General features: G+C 40.4%; 1 protein-coding gene across 1 annotated transcript in view; it reads right to left on the bottom strand.

Moving 5' to 3' along the window:
- Window positions 1–3,430: 3,430 nt before the first annotated feature.
- The window catches only part of LOC140196416 (uncharacterized), a 38,841-nt gene continuing 24,756 nt past the window's right edge, over window positions 3,431–17,515 (bottom strand). The window contains exons 2-5 of the mRNA XM_072255579.1: window positions 14,786–15,002; window positions 13,263–13,336; window positions 8,704–9,090; window positions 3,431–4,197 (exon numbers count right to left, since the gene is read on the bottom strand). Of these exons, the coding sequence (XP_072111680.1) occupies window positions 3,677–4,197; window positions 8,704–9,055 (873 nt within the window). The 5' untranslated portion in view covers window positions 9,056–9,090; window positions 13,263–13,336; window positions 14,786–15,002 and the 3' untranslated portion in view covers window positions 3,431–3,676. The remainder of the gene's footprint in view (window positions 4,198–8,703; window positions 9,091–13,262; window positions 13,337–14,785; window positions 15,003–17,515) is intronic.

Raw genomic sequence — 17,515 nt, 5'->3', positions numbered from 1 at the left:
AATGAGGAGGGAACTCATAGAAACATTCCAAATGTTAAAATGCCTGAACAGATTAGATATGGCAAAGCTATTTCCCATGGTAGGGGACTCTAGGACAAGGAGCACTACTTCAGGATTGAAGGACATCCACTTAGAACTGAGATGCAGAGAAATTATTTTCGTCAGAGGGTGGTAAATCTGTGCAATGTGTTGCCACGAATGGCTGTGGAGGTCGAATCATTGGGTGTACTTAAGGCAGACATAGATAGGTTCTTGATTAGCTAAGGCATCAAAGGGCATGGAGTGAAGGCAGGGGAGTGGGGATGACTGGAAGAATTGGATCAGCCCATGATTGAATGGCGGAGCAGACTCGATGGGCTGAATGGCCTACTTCTACCCCTATATCTTATGGTCATGGTCTTATATTGATGAAAGTAGAGTAGTAGATGTAGTGTATATGCATTTCAGTAAGACATTTGATAAGGTACCCCATGCAAGGCTTATTGAGAAAGTAAGGAGGCATGGGATTTAAGGGGATATTGCTTTGTGAATTCAGAATTGGCTTGCCCACAGAAGGCAAAGAGTGGTTGTAGACAGGTCATACTCTGCATGGAGGTCGGTGACCAGTGGTGTGCCTCAGGGATCTGTTCTGGGACCCCTTCTCTTTGTGATTTTTATAAATGACCTGGATGAAGAAGTAGAGGGATGAGTTAGTAAATTTACTGATGACACAATGGTTGGAAGTGTTGTGAAGAGTGTGGACAGTTGTCAGAGGTTACAGTGGGACATTGATAGGATGCAAAACTGGGCTGAAAAGTGGCAGATGGAGTTCAACTCAGATAAGTGTGAGGTGGTTCATTTTGGAAGGTCAAATATGATGGCAGAATACAGTATTAATAGTAAGACTCTTGGCAATGTGAAGGATCAGAGAGATCTAGGGGTCTGAGTCCATAGGACACTCAAAGCTGCTACACAGGTTGACTCTGTGGTTAAGAAGGCATATGGTGCATTGGCCTTCATCAACCATGAGATTGAGTTTAGGAGTGGAGACTATTTAGGACCTATATATAGGACCATGGTCAGACCCCACTTGGAGTACTGTGCTCAGTTCTGGTCGTCTCACTACAGGAAGGATGTGGAAACCATAGAAAGAGTTCAGAGGAGAATTACAAGGATGTTGCCTGGACTGGGGAGCATGCCTTATGAGAATCGGTTGAGTGAACTCGGCCTTTTCTCCTTGGACCAACGGAGGATGAGAGGTGACCTGATAGAGGTGTATAAGATGATGAGTGGCATTGATCGTGTGGATAGTGACAGACTTTTTTCCCAGGGCTGAAATGGCTAACACGAGTGGGCACAGTTTTAAGGTGCTTGGAAGTAGGTACAGAGGAGGTGTCAGGGGTAAGTTCTTTACGCAGAGAGTGGTGAGTGTGTGGAATGGGCTGCCGGTGATGGTGGTGGAGGTGGATACAATAGTGTCTTTTAAGAGACTCCTGGATAGGTATGTGGAGCTTAGAAAAATAGGGGGCTATGGGTAACCTTAGGTAATTTCTGAATTAAGGACATGTTTGGCACAGCATTGTGGGCCGAAGGGTCTGTATTGTGCTGTAGTTTTTCTATGTTTCTAACATTTGTTGAGGCCAGGACAGCATCCGCGAGCTGCCCTCCTTGCCAGCCGATTAAGCCCAAGGGATAGCCAGTGGTCTCACAGGATACATCCAAAGGGGCATGGTCATGCATGGCATATAGATTATGTGGGATTCTGCCATCACAGAACAGGAAACGATACAGTAAAATGGAATTAATATAGGGTTAGTATTAACGGGTGCTTGATGGTCATTACTGATGTTGGGGTCTGCAGGGCCTGTTTCCATTCTGCCTCTCTCTATGACACTAATCTTACACTGAAACTTTGAATCTTGTATCTGAGAATAAACCAGATGAATTACAAAGCGTCCACTTCAAGTTCGATTTCAACTTTATCGTCATTCAACCATTCACATTATACCGCCAAATGAAACAACATTCCTCCAGACCAAGGTGCACAACACAGTACATGTAACTCACACACAGCACGTAACGTAAAATCACCACAAATAAATTAACAAATAATAAGATGCATTTACGATACAAGTAAAAAATAAACAGTACAGGTGTTTCACGTGTGGTGAGACCCGGGTAGTAGCAGGGGGTTCAATAGTATTATGGCCTGGGGAAAGGACCTGTTTTCCATCCTAACAGTCTTTGGCCTAATACTGTGGTAATATTAAAGAGATTGTTGGACAGATAGGAGGGATTATTGTCAACATTAATGGCCCTGCACGTGCAGTGCTCCTGATAAATATCTCGGATGGGTGGAAAGGAGATTCTCAGCAGTCCCTGCTATCCTTTGTAGAGTCTTGTGGTCAGATGTCTTGGAATACCCATACTAGACAGCGATGTAGTTGGTCAGGACACTCTGAATAGTGCTCCTGTCAAAACTGGTGTAAAAGGGCAGGGAGTAGTCAAACTCACCTCAGTTTCCTCAGGAAGTGGATATGCTGCTGTGCTTTCTTCACTAAAGAGGCGGTTTTGAGGGACCAGGTGAGACCCTTCATTGAGAGCACTCCCAGAAACTTGGTGCTCCTAACTCGCGGCATGGCGGAGCTGTTCATGTGCAGTGAGGAGCAGTCAGCCAGCACCTTCCTAAAGTCCACAATCATTTCTGTAGTCTTGTCCACGTTGAAACTCAAGATGTTGTGCTCGCACTGTTCTACCAGCTGCTCTACCTCTGCTGAATGCTGTCTTGTTGTCATTGTTGATGAGGCCTATCACTGTTGAGACATCAGTGAACTTGATGGTTTGGTTTGAACTAGATCTAGCAGTACAGTCATATACCAGCAACATGTACATCAGTGGGCTGAGGATAAGGCCTTTGGGGCACCAGTGCTCAGTGTGATAGAACTAGAGTTTTGGCTGCCAATATGGACTGACTGTGATCTCTTGTCTGTAACAAATCATTTCTGTATCATTTAGTGAGTGTTTGCTGCACAAAATTGTCTGCTGTGCTTCCTACATTGCATCAATAATTACACTCCACTGATGGTGAAGCGATATGAGTGGCATCATATAAATGTGTATGTTTTTTTAATTGCCACTTGTTTGTTTTTTATTATAGTTTAAATTTCATAAAGCTCTGGTGCATTGTGATCATGAATGCCACAGATCCTGTCAATGTAGTAGGTGTTGAGTTATATCATATCTTAGGCTAGAACTGTCCTTACTTAGTAATGTTACAGCCATGTCCATTAGGAGAAGAATTGCAGCTAATTTTGTCTTTACTGTGTATATTTATAAAGGTCTCGGTGTGGATGACTCACTGAAGTTCATATGGCTAGTTTTACTCTCTCCGTAGTACATGACCAGGCATTTCACATTAAAATATAATAATTTGTGAACAAGATGATTGCGCTTAGTTTAAGAATCTTTATTCAGTTATATCTTAACAACTATGTAAGAAGATTATATGAAATATGCATATAATTCACTTAATTTTTGAGGTTACGGATTCATAGTAAAGAAGCAAAATACGGAACTAACAATTTTCTTCTCCGTGTTCTCAGTTTGTAGTTAGAAAACAATTAGTGGTGGTTACATTTTTAAAGTGATTTATATAGAAATTCTGTAATTGTCTTAAGAAAATAGTAATGAAACTTCTTTAATGCAGATCTGGGTACAAGAGGAATCCTGTAAACACAGAGTCATTATTGTTGTCAGCATAAATCCCATTAAATGTATTGTCTCCATAAACCTGCAACCACACTTCATCCCCTTCATCCAAATGAATAGCTGCAGAACCTCCAGCTTGGTCAACATCATTATTCTGAAACTGATCATAAGTAAAAATGATAACCTTATTGTTTTTATACAAGCCAACCTTGACATCCTTAGTATAGACAGTAATGTGATATGAAAAGAAATAGATCCCTGAGTATGGGCAAGTGAACTTTCCAGTGTCTTCATTGTAGTGCTTTTCATCATTGTAGAAAACTTTGGAGAACTTGATAGGCATGTTTGGGACAGGATTTCTTGAGGTCAGACCCACGCTGAATGCTGAGCGATAAGAATATCCACTATCTCCCTTTTCTCCCTTGTCTCCTGGAAGCCCAGCAAGCCCCTCTTTACCATCTAAACCTGGTAGTCCAGGTACTCCTTCATCACCCTTTGGTCCTGGTTCTCCTAAGGAAAGGAAAGGAAAATAATTAATGACTGATATTTATTAACCTCACAGTTTGTGCACTCACTTAACATTGACTTCTTTACATGTTCCTTCTCCAAGTATTAAAACTTATAGACTATTATAATTTCTAACTTGCTGTTATTAGCAATTTGCTTTGATGCCAACAGCAAAGATGCATACATCAGGATACTCTTTATTGACTACAGCTCAGCATTCAATACCATCATCCTCTCAAAAGTAACTAATAAGCTCCAATACCTCCTTGTCCAATTGGATCCTTGATTTTCTTCTTGCAGATTCTAGTCAGTTCGGATTGGCAAAATTATCTCTTCTACAAATTCCATCAGCACAGATGCACCACAGGGCTTTGTGCTTGGCCCCTTGCTCTACTTGCTTTACACCTTTGACAGTGTGTCTAAGCACAGCTCCAATGCGTATTCAAGTTTGCCAATGACACCCCAGTTGTAGGCCGTATCAAAGGTAGTGATGAATCAGCACACAGGAGGGAGATTGAAAATTTAGCTGAGTGATGTCCTAACAACAACCTCTCACTCAATGCCAGCTGGATTTCAGGAGAGGGAAACCACAGGTCCATGAGCCAATCCTCATTGGAGGATCAGAGGTGGAAGGGCAACTTTAAATTCATGGGTGTTACTATTTCAGAAGCCCTGTCCTGGACCCAGCATGTAAGTGCAATTGCAAAGTAAGCACGGTAGCGCCTCTACTTTCTTAGGAGTATGTGGAGATTTGGAATGACACCTAAAATTTTGACAGACTTCTATAGATGTGTAGTGGAGAGTATAGTGACTGGTTGCACCACAACCTGGTATAGAAACAGCAATGCCTTTGAATGGAAATGCCTACAAAAAATAATGGATTTGGCCTAGCACATCATGGGTAAAGCCCACCCAACCATTGAGCATATCTACATAGCTGTTGTAGGGAAGCAGCATCCATCATCAGAGATTCCCACTAACTAGGCCATGCTCTCTTTTCACTGTTGCTATCAGGTAGAAGGTACAAGAGCCTCAGGACTTGCACTACCAGCTTCAAGAACAGTTACTACCCCTTATCCATGAGGTTCTTGAATAAAAAGGGGGATAACTACACTCACTTGCCCCATCATTAAAATACTTTCACAACCAATGATCTCACTTTAAGGACTCTTTATCACATTATTTCATATTCTTATTATTTATTGTTATTTATTTATGTTTTCATTTGCACAGTTTGTTTTCTACACTCTAGTTGATATTTCATTGATCCTGTTATAGTTACTATTCTGTAAATTTGTTGAGTATGCTCAAAAAATCAATCCCAGTGTTGTATATGGTGACACATATGTACTTTTATAATAACATTCACTTTGAACTTTGAGTTTTAATCCAATGCACACCTGTAGGTTACATTTTAATGTAAACTGCGTGAGAAGTATCTGACCAAGTGGTTCCCTTCCACTTTTCATTCTATTGATTTAAAACCATAAGACCTTAAGATATAGGAGCAGAATTAGGCCATTTGAGTCTGCTTTGCCATTTCATCATTGCTGATCCAATTTTCCTCTTAACTCCAATCTCCTGCCTTCTCCCTGTATCCCTTCATGCCCTGACCAATCAAGAATCTATCAACCTCTGCCATAAATGTACATAAAGACTTGGCATCCATAGCTGCCTGTGGTGAAGAATTCCACAGATTCACCACTCTCTGGCAAAAGATATTTTTCCTCATCTCAGTTCTAAAAGGACGCCCCTCTATTCTAAGGCTGGTCTTGGACTCTCCCACCACAAGAAGCATCCTCTCCACATCCATTTTATCAGGCCCTTCACCATTTGATACGTTTCAATGAGGTCACTCCTCATTCTTCTGAATTCGAGTGAATACAGGCCCAAAGCCATCAAACACCCTTCATATGACAAGCCATTCAATCCTGGAATCATTTTCATGAACCTCCTTTCACAGGAATGATTCCAGGATTGAATGCTTGCCAGATTTCAGGGAATGAAATGATTGTTCATCAATTCTCCAATCCGTTGCTGACTCCTTTTACCTGAATGTCAACGATGTGATGCAGACAAGAACTTACTCCAGTCAACAAGGAGATCAGACACAGGCTGGCTCAAAAGTATGAAGTCTTTATAGTTGGTGTCCCTGAAAGAAATCAGTGTGCCAATTCTGGGGTCTCATATTTTTTGAGCTCCTGGTTATTGAAGGTATGTCACCGGTGGTCCCATCTATCCCAGCATGAACAAAGAAAGAACTAAACCTGCTATTCTTGATCAACAAAACTATAGTGTTGTTTGAGTGAGGTGACTGAAAATGGTCATTTTGCAACTGAACACGAATTGTATGAAAAAATGCATCTGACACTTTCATTTGCTACACCATGTTATTCAATAAAATGCTGAATAACAAACTTCGATCGGTGTTCCCATTCAAAATATACAATAGAAAAATGCATGTGACCTCAGCAAAATAAATATTCATAAATATCGGTCTGATTCCATTGATTTCAGTGGAAGAAAATGCCACAATTGACATGACATTAGTAACTGGTTATTCACCTAGTTGCTGCTGCACAACCTTACAGAATGCAGCATTGATAACATGGTTCCACAGAAGAACACTTTAAAAAATAATTTATTGGCTGCAAAGTTCTTGACATGACTTTAGAAGATTAGAAAATACCCAGCAGGGTTTTGGGGGTGGTGCGGTTTAGAAGCTTTTCACTCCTTGTTGTAGGAATTTTCACAGGTCTCCAGTGGAATAGTCCACACTCTCAGAGCAATTGCAGCCATCCCATTCTCCTATTGACTACTGGTCAATGTATCATCTCTCATATGGCCATCAGCTCCCAGCTGCACCAGAGGAGAACACCTTATATTCTGTCTGGGTAGCCTCCAACCTGACGGCTCGAATATCAATTTCTCCTTCCAGTTAAATGTTTTTCCCTTCCCCTCCCCTCTTCTTCTATTCCATGCTCTACAGCAACAAGGCAGAAATGTCATGTCGGTGAAAAGCCACGTCATTCACTGTACACATTTCTGGAAAAACATTGGACACACTGTGGTGAATAGTGTAGGAAAGTGTCTGGTCCTATTTCACACAGCATTCATTGCGATAATGACAGTCTTGGAATATCTAAGCCTGTGAAAATATTTTTCATAAGTGAGGTAGGGTGTAAGAGTTTTTATGTGATTTATGTTTGAAGAAATGGGTGGTGGTAGATGCTATTTCTTGTCATATATGTTCTTTCTTTTTCTTCCTTTTACTATTAACCACTCTCACTTTCTACATACAAGGTGAATACATTAGATTCGTATCAATGGATATTGATATGATGTGTAAGAAAAATTATATTAGGAAAAGTTAAGCTATTAACACATAACAAAAGCGAGTAAACTGTGAGAAGGACATGTGATATTTATGGAAGGTGAAAGGATGATAATATATATGGAACAAGGAGTAATATATAGAGGGAAAGGCCATTATGAAAGATAGGGAGAGGGAGAAGAAGAAGGAAGGAAGATCCTAAAATAAATAATGGAAGTGAGTGGGATACATAGAAATTAGAAGCATAAAATTGGAGGCTTGCATTTTTATAGCACTTTTCAAGTTAGTTACATTTTCTCTGTCAGTTGTGAAGTACAGTTTACAGCTGTAAAATAGAAAAGGCAACCCCCAATATGAAAACAGGTTCCTGAGGACAACCTTGTGACAAGGAACAGATCACTTGCTTCATTAATGTTGAGTGAAGAGTAAATAATGATAAAGAGACTGAAGCACCAGGAATCATTTCCCCACATTTCTTTTATGTACACTCAAACAAGTGTTCAGGGTCTTGGTTGAAAACCTCATCTGAAAGTTATTAGTTCCTACAACACATGATCAGCAGTAGTGCACTGAAGTGTCAGCCTAGGCAGTCTACGACTCACAGTGAATAGGCTAGGACATGACCAATGCTGTTAGAATCAATTAAATTCTTTACATCTTAGAATGCCTGTCAATACATCATATAAAATAGAAAGGCACTTTGGGAGCAGAGAGTAGTTGGTGTTGGACTATTTACTTCCTGTTTGAGTGGTAGTGTAGTGGTTAGCCCAAAACTTTACAGTACAGGTGACCTGGGTTCAATTCCTGCCACTGCCTGTACAGAGTTCGTACATTCTCCCTGTGACCACGAGGGTTTCCTCTGGGTGCTTCATTTTCCTCCCACAGTCCAAAGGCGTACTAGTTGATAGGTTAATTGGACATGGTACATTGTCCTGTGATTAGGCTAGGATTAAATCGGGGGATTGCTGGGTGGCATGGCTCGAAGGGCTGGGAGGGCCAATTCAATGCTGTATCTTAATAAATCAATGAAATAAAATGAAACAACTATCATCGGCAGGAAGGGTTTTCCACTTGCATTATGTTTGACTTCCCATCACTGAGGGAATAACCTGTCCATGAGGCGCAGCTGCTCCAATGACAATCTCAACGCAAAGTTGACTTTCGATGTCCATTACCTGTTTCACCAGTTTCTCCCTTTGCACCACCACGGCCATCTCTACCGTCTCTGCCAGGGATGCCATTGTGGCCGGGACTGCCAGGTATTCCTGCCATCCAGTTCTGGCAACCTTCAATTACTCGAGGAGGTGCTTGGGGAGTTGTTGCCAGAATTTCAGGAGGACTGACGTCAACAGGGGATTCAGTTTCAAGTTTAAGTTCGGGTTCAGGTTCGGGTTCAGGTTCAGCTTCAAGTTCAGGTTCAGGTTCAGCTTCAGCTTCAGGTTCCATGCCTTCTGGTTGTTCATTTGTTTCATCGGAGTAGGTGAGGCCAATTAAAACAACCAGCCAGAGGAATCGTTTGAATAACATCTTTACTGTGGTAACCAAGCTCTGTTCCAAGTGACCTAAAATATGTATAAATACTTAAAGTTAAAAACTCACCAACCAGAGGAAAATGATGTAGCCATTTAAATCAGACCTTCTTCCTAATGATGCCTCTCGTTCTTTCTGCTAATCACTATAAATCTCTGCCATCTGGTTATCAACTCTTCAGCTATTAGAAATACTTCTTATTCACTGACTTTTAACCTTTCATGATTTTAAATATATCTGTCATTCATTTCTTGGACTTTGCTGCTGAAAGAGCCACTGTTTATCTGTACCAAGAAACCATTCCAATAGATCGCTTGTGTATCCTCTCAAAAGTCTCCATGTGTTTCATAAAATACAAGAGCCAGATTTGCAATGTAATAATTCAGCAGGGACTGAACTAGTATTTTATGCCATTTCTCATAATGCGGTGCCAAATATTAAGTGTAATTTCAAAAACATGTATAATCACATGACCAAGGCAATCAATCTGAATATCAATACGGAAAACTTATTGACATGTTGACAGGACTGGCCATAATCAAATAACAAAAGTGTGAGACTGATGGTCCTGATGCTGGTTAGCTGTATCAGGCCCACCACTGAGACCCACCTCACATCAATCACCAACCTCTCATCTGTTCTTCCAATTATCTATCCCTATCCCATTCTCCAATCACAGGAACCCTCACTACCATTCAGGGCCCCAAACAGTCCTTCCCGGGGATGCAATACTTCACCTCTGAGTCTGTTGGGGTCATATACTGTGTCCAGTGCTCCTGCTGTGGACTCCTTTATATTGGTGAGACCCAACATAGATTGGGTGACTGCTTCATTGAGCACCTATGCTCCATCTGCAAGAAAATGTGCGATCACCCAGTGGCCATCCATTTTAATCCCACTTCCTATTTCCATTCTGATATGCCTATCCATGGCCTCCTTCACTGTCATGATGAGGCCACACTCAGGTAGGAGGAACAACACCTTATATTCCGCCTGGGTAGCCTCCAACCTGATGGCACGAACTTCAGTTTCCTGTACTTCTGGTAATGGCCCTCCTCCCACCTTCACCATTCCCCATCCCCTTTTCCCTCTATCACCTTATCTCCTTGCCTGGCCATCACCTCCCTCTGGTGCTCCTCTCCACTTTCTTTCTTTCATAAACATCTGTCTTCTCCTATCAGACTCCCCCTTCTCCAGCCCTGTCTCTCTTTCACCAATCAATTTCCCAGCTCATTACTTCACTCCTCTCCCTCCTGGTTTCACCTATCACCTCGTGTTTCTCTCTCCCCTTCCACCACCTTTTAACTCTACACCTCACCTTTTTTTCTCCAGTTCTGCTGAAAGGTCTCAGCCCGAAATATTGACTAAACCCTTTTCCAAAGATGCCTCCTGGCCTGCCGAGTTCCTCCAGCGTCTTGTGTGTGTTGCTTTGACACCTCCCATCTTCAATTCCAACTACCTCCAACGCAACATAATTTTTGCTTTTCCTTCCATGTCATTAGCTCCAATCCTGACCCACATCTCCACCTCTTTCTGTGCCCTAATTGTTGTAATGATGTTTGCAGCTTGTACCACCATTTTACACAAAGCAGACCTCACGTACAGTAATAAATTGCACAATAAACTAATTGTACACTTGGTAATGTTCCTGGTGAAGAAATGTTGTACAAGGTAAACTTGCTCCTGTTTTGAACCATGATTTTTAGCATCTTATTTTTTTTATTTTTCTGGATACATCATGGTAAAAGGCCCTTATAACCCAACGAGCCGGTGCCACCCAATTACACGAATGTGACCAATTCACCTACCAACCCGTACATCTTTGGAATGTGACAGAAAACCAGAGCACCTGCAAGAAACTCACATGGTCACAGTGAGAACATATAGATTCCTTACAGACAGCAGAGGAACAGAATCTGGTTTGCTGGCATTGTAATAGCATTATGCTATCCACTATACCCCCATGAATGCCCTCATCGACATGAATGATTGCATTTGAGAAGTTCTCAGACGATATATCCAAAAATCAACAATCATACATCAGCAGACATTATTTTCTGCTTTAGCATTGATTATAAACTTCTGGCTCAAGCCTTGAACTGCTCACATACAGAGAACAAGGAATTAAATGATCTCAAAAGGAAAGTAAATTGAGCCATGTAAAAGACCATTGGACAATCGTCTAACTGACAAGGTTAATAACAATTTCAGCAAGGAAGCATGCCAAATTGCTGTCAGCTGTATGAAATGGAGATATATAGTAGAGGTCCTTTAGAGACGTTCTCCAAATGCTAGCACAGACAGTTACTCACCTAGTTGTGTCATTTAATCCTAGTAATATTTAAATTAATAATATTGGATTTGTACAAAGTCACCACATTACAAGTACTACCAGAACCAGCTTGCAGTAGGAATAGTTTCAGTTATCTGTTGACATAAAGAACACCCTGAAGGTAAAGCCCTCAATTTAACATTGATGGTTGGAGCTGATTTGATGGTATCATGCCCAGTCTCTGCTCTCTGGGTGATACCTTGGGTGATTTTAAAGCCTGGTCCTGATCTTTCTTAAAATCTGGCCAGAATAACACCTAACCATGATGCTGCGTGAAATAAGAACAGCAAATTCTGGAAACGCTCAGCAGGTCAGGAAGCCTCCCATCCATTTACTCTGTCTGTATTTCTTGCTGGCTCAGTAAAACAGGCAGCATTATCAAAGGCCACACCCACCCCGAATACTCTCTTTTCTCCCTCTACCATCAGGCAGATGATGCAAAAGCCTGAAAGCACGAAGCTCCGGACTATTTTATGTGTTAAGAGATGTAAAATTGATTATTTATGTGATATGGACTTCCTGGTGTGCTAAGCATATAATGTGACTTTGAACTGATGGTTTTGTGCATGCAATATATCTACACAAAGAGGCCATTTGGCATGCTGGCAATTATTGTATAACTTACTGTACATTCAACTTTGCAACTACAACATTGAAATTGGGTGCGCAACTGGGAGACAGCAAGAGCTTTGATCAAGAATGAAGGCTCTAATGGAAAGAAGTATTTGAATTTGAATTGACTTTATTTTTTGTATCCTTCACACACATGAGGAGTAAAAATCTTTATGTTACCTCTCTGTCTAAATGTGCAATGTGCAATCATAGTCCTTTATAATAATTTGTAATAAATAGAACAGTCAATGTAACATAGAAATACACTAAATCAGTGTGAGTTAAGCAGTCTAATGGCCTGGTGGAAGAAGCTGTCCCGGAGCCTGTTGGTCCTGGCTTTTATGCTGTGGTACTGTTTCCCAGATGGTAGCAGCTGGAATAGATTGTGGTTGGCGTGACTCAGGTCCCCAATGATCCTATGGGCCCTTTTTACACACCTGTCTTTGTAAATGTCCTGAATCATGGGAAGTTCACAGCTGCAGATGTGCTGGGCTGTCAGCAACAGTAAGCCCATTTCTATGTTTTATTCTGCGTGTTTCATCTGATGTTCCATTTCTGGCTCACTGTATTGTGCAGGAAAATTTGCATAAAGCGATGTTTGTTCGAACAATGGTTTTCCCTCAATCAATATTCTCTACTGATAACAAGCTCATTCTACGTGGTCACTCCATTGCCCCAAAACTGATGTCTGTCTAAGTTATCCTGTTTGCACTTTATCAATCAGTTCAATTATAATCAGCCTAAGGTTGAATTTACAGGGCTGAATCAAGCTAGCATTTCCGAGAGTACTGGTTATCAGACTCTCACACCTGGTTGTCCTCTGCACTCTGGTAGTCAAATGCAGAAGTAATCTGATTGTCTATGCAAAGATGGAACACAGAAACTCTGAAGAGGGAGTTCAGATGCATTTTACACCCCACTCATGCATTAACCAGGGAGGATAGATAGTTAGGCTAAATGGTACCCCATTCAAAAAGAATTCAGTGGAAAAAAATGTAGTAGCAACAGCTAAATAGTACAAAATATAGCCTCAGTTAAGTTTTTTTCCTTGTTTGTATATTATTTGCTTTAATTATTTTAATGTTAGTGCATTTTAAAACATCTTTTTAAAGTTTTAACCATAAAAAGAATATCTGAAAAGTTTATACTTGTTCCTGTCTATTAGAAACATTTCAAACCTGTTCAATAACACTTTACAGCTTCTAAAACAAAGACTGCTAAGGTTTTCTGGAGAATTGGTGTTGTATCAGGACATCTTACCTGAGGCCCACACACAGCTTAGAGCTTACTCTCCCTTTCCTTCAGATGTGGAATTCAACTGTTCCGTCCTTTACCTATTGGAAAGATATATGTGGTTAAATGAAAACTCTAGTTATTGGGGATGGTGGTGCAACTCTTTATCTTCTTAATCTCACCTTACAGTTTTGATATCAATACATCCATTTAACTATATGGCCTTCCACAAGAGCTCCCATCTCCTCTCCCATCCCAAAATTATGCGGGTGGTAGGTTAATTCAGCACTGTAAGTTCCCCATATTATGTAGATGAATTTGAAAATCTTGGGGAAGAGTTGATGGGAATTTTGGGAGAATTAAATAGATTAGGATAGGATTAGTTTAAAAAGAGGTACTTGATGATCACTGGGCCATAAACAACACAGAGTAAATGCTGGAGAAATGCAGCTAGTCAGGCAGTATCTATGGAGGGAAATTAACAGTCAAAAATTTGGACCAAGACTGTTCATCAGGACTCTGATAGATCAAAAATCCCTGTTTCTGTTCTGTATCTCTCTGGAACACAATACATCTACCATACGAGGGGTGATTGATACGTTTGTGGCCTAAGGTAGAAGGAGTCAATTTTAGAAAACCTAGCACATTTATTTTTCATACATTTACACACTTAGTCCAATGGTCGTGGAACACACGGATCCCTTCTTTGTAGAAGTTGGTGTCTTGGACCTCCAGAAAGTGGTCCACAGCAGTGGTGATTGATAAGTTTGTGGCCTAAGGTAGGAGATAAATTATTAACTTCAAACTTTCTGCATAATCACTCAGAGTTGAACGGCACTCGTATGTAACGAGAGCTGTATCTCCCTCTACCTAAGGCCACAAACTTATCAATCACCCCTGCTGTGGACTGCCTGGAGGTCCAAGACGCTCTCGTTACATGCATGTGCAGTTCAACTCTTTGAGTGATAATGCAGAAAGTTTGAAGTTAATAACTCATCTCCTTCTACCTTAGGCCACAAACTTATCAATCACCCCTTGTCTAGTGTTTATACATATTTTGGTCATTAAGCCCTTGCTAATAATAAAATAATGTTGCTGGAGTAAAGATTTTTACTCTAGAGCATGTATTTGTAATGCTTGTCTTCATTCACTGAATAGAACAATATTTCTTTGACTGTTGTATCTCTAAGTTTGAAAAATTGAACCACTGAAGTTAACAGTACAGAAGTTTATCTATACATGCTGCAATATTCATGCTATCTTTTTTTAAAATTTATGCAATTATCCAACAAGGCTTAAAGCAAGATAATATTATCAAACTGAGGGAGCAAAATTACTATGTTTTGAAAGTATAAAGAATTACTCTATGGCAGCTTTAGCCCAGCCACTATAGTATATGACAAGGGCACAAGAAATAACACCATACTGCTTTTGGAATGCTACAGATTATAATAACTTCTATAAACAGCAAGCATAAAATAAGTAATTGTTTCAAAATAAACTCAGAATAATTCTCCATGAGAAAGATATTTTAGAATAGAAAATGTTACCTGTCAGTCCCGCTGATCTTTCCTTTTGCTAGGAGCCGACTCCTGGCAAAGTATCCAAGGCTGATGTCACATTATAGTCCTGTTGCTGCTCCACATGGAATTGTCTGTCACACAGAAGCAGTATCCTATTTGATGGTTGATATTTTGATCTTCGTTCATGGCTCTTTTTATAAGCTTACTAGATGCCAGTATGTCCTCCTCCGTTGTCCTGCAGGAGCTGGCAATTAAAAATTAAGTACATGATCTGAAATGCATGTTAAAAGTTACTTAAGATATTTTCCAAATGAGATGGCATTAGATCTGTTAATTTCAGTCTTAAATACAATGTGTTTCAATGTTAAAAATGCCTGGCCCTACAATGGATATTAACACAATTCACCTGATAAGGTGGCTTACTTCTGCTTTTCTATTTGTGATTATTATTGTTTTTGATGCCTTTAGAGCAGTAGTAAATTGCACCTTTTACCATTATTGGATGTTCCAGTATATCACATAGTGCAGCACTATATTTAGACACATTCCTAAAATGACCTCTGCATCTGTTTGGAAAGATCATGTCAGCTCATAGGCTGGTGTTCCATTGCTGAGTTATAAAAATAGCACATTCTGAGATCAACAGTTTGAGCTCCAGTTAAAGGCTCATTTCAATTACTACAATTAAGAAAAATACATTGGCAATTTTACACTGCATTCAATTTGTTTCCTCTGTTAGTCCAAGACATCAACGAGCCAATTATCTGCTGGTTCATGTGTGAAAAACAGCAAGGCAAGAGAATGGGAATAAAAGACTTTAATCAATAAATGTGAGGACTAACTCAGTGAAGACACTAGGGCTGAAATATATTTTTGTAGAGACCCTAACAGTGCCCTTTGAATCTCTCTCCAATACGGGGAGTCTTATCTTTTCATATTGTTCTTTACCTCAAATGCAGAAGGGCTATCTAGACTATCTGACTGGTGCCAAACAATGCACCAGTCAGTATTCATTGAGAACTCCCAATGAGTGGTGAGCAGGAGGGGAGGGAATCTCCCAACTTCTGCTCCTGAGTATTTGGTAAGTGACAGAAATATATTAACACTTTGTTTAACCGATTGTACATTTACTTTGCAAGCGTCAGGATATTGCACAGTTGGATATTAAATGGGGGACTCAAGTTATTTTATGAGAACTGTTAAAACATTAAAAATGGAAATTGTAGCTTTGGTAGATTTGAGTGTGTAGATTTGATTACAGCTACTGGTTAATATTTTCCAAAATTCAACATTGGCAACCAAATATGAATCCTTTCCCAATCTCTGAGCTTGTGAGATTTGTTGAGTCTCGCTAATGAGATGATGTTCATGGTAGATCCACCAGGGAACTCTCAACATTTGCCTGAACCATGGGAGTACGATATGTCAGAAGGTTGTCAGAGTTACTGAAATGTCAGAGTACCTCGGGACACTGATTTCAAGTCAGTTTTCTCAGTAAGAGCACATTCCTAGACTGTTTCAAGGACTCATTGGTTTGATGTTTAATATTCTGTGTGTTATTCACTTCCTTTGTGCCGTTTGCGCGACTTGCATTTTTTTTGCATGTTGGGTGCTTGATCTTTTCTTTGAACGAGTTTCATGGTGCTTCTTTGTTTCATGGCTGTCTGTGGGAAGGTGAATCTCAGGGTTGTATATTACATATATTGATCATAAATGTTCTTTGTATCTTGAATCTTTAGAAGAGAAGATGGCATGGTAAACAAAGACATTAATAGGTTTACTCATGCTATTCTTTAACTCAGCTTGAAATACTGTTTATTATGATCTGATGATCCCTTCATCATCTAATGGATGAACTTAAGAAAATTTATATTAGGCAAGAAATGGCGTTGGATAGACTGTTGGATCTGAAGGCTGATAAGTCCCCGGGACCTGATGGTCTGCATCCCAGGGTACTTAAGGAGGTGGCTTTAGAAATCGTGGACGCATTGGTAATCATTTTCCAATGTTCTATAGATTCAGGATCAGTTCCTGTGGATTGGAGGGTGGCTAATGTTGTCCCTCTCTTCAAGAAGGGAGGAAGAGAGAAAACAGGGAATTATAGACCGGTTAGCCTGACGTCAGTGGTGTGAAAGATGCTGGTGTCAATTATAAAAGATGAAATTACGACACATCTGGATAGTAGTAACAGGATCATTCCGAGTCAGCATGGATTTACGAAGGGGAAATCGTGCTTGACTAATCTTCTGGAATTTTTTGAGGATGTAACTATGAAAATGGACAAGGGAGAGCCAGTGGATGTAGTGTACCTGGACATTCAGAAAGTCCCACCTAGGAGATTAGTGGGCAAAATTAGGGCACATAGTATTGGGGGTAGAGTACTGACATGGATTGAAAATTGGCTGGCTGACAGAAAACAAAGAGTAGCGATTAATGGGTCCCTTTCGGAATGGCAGGCGGTGACCAGTGGGGTACCGCAGGGTTCAGTGCTGGGACCGCAGCTGTTTACAATATATATTAATGATTTAGATGAGGGAATTAAAAGTAACATTAGCAAATTTTCCGATGACACAAAGCTGGGTGGCAGTGTGAAATGTGAGGAGGATGTTATGAGAATGCAGGGTGACTTGGACAGGCTGGGTGAGTGGGCAGATGCACGGCAGATGCAGTTTAATGTGGATAAATGTGAGGTTATCCACTTTGGTGGTAAGAACAGGAAGGCAGATTATTATCTAAATGGAGTCAAGTTAGGAAAAG

Source organism: Mobula birostris, chromosome 4 (genome assembly GCF_030028105.1).
Source record: "Mobula birostris isolate sMobBir1 chromosome 4, sMobBir1.hap1, whole genome shotgun sequence".
Lineage (NCBI taxonomy): Eukaryota > Metazoa > Chordata > Chondrichthyes > Myliobatiformes > Myliobatidae > Mobula > Mobula birostris.
Note: the sequence above shows the minus strand (reverse complement) of the source record. Positions and strands in the feature narration are given on the sequence as shown.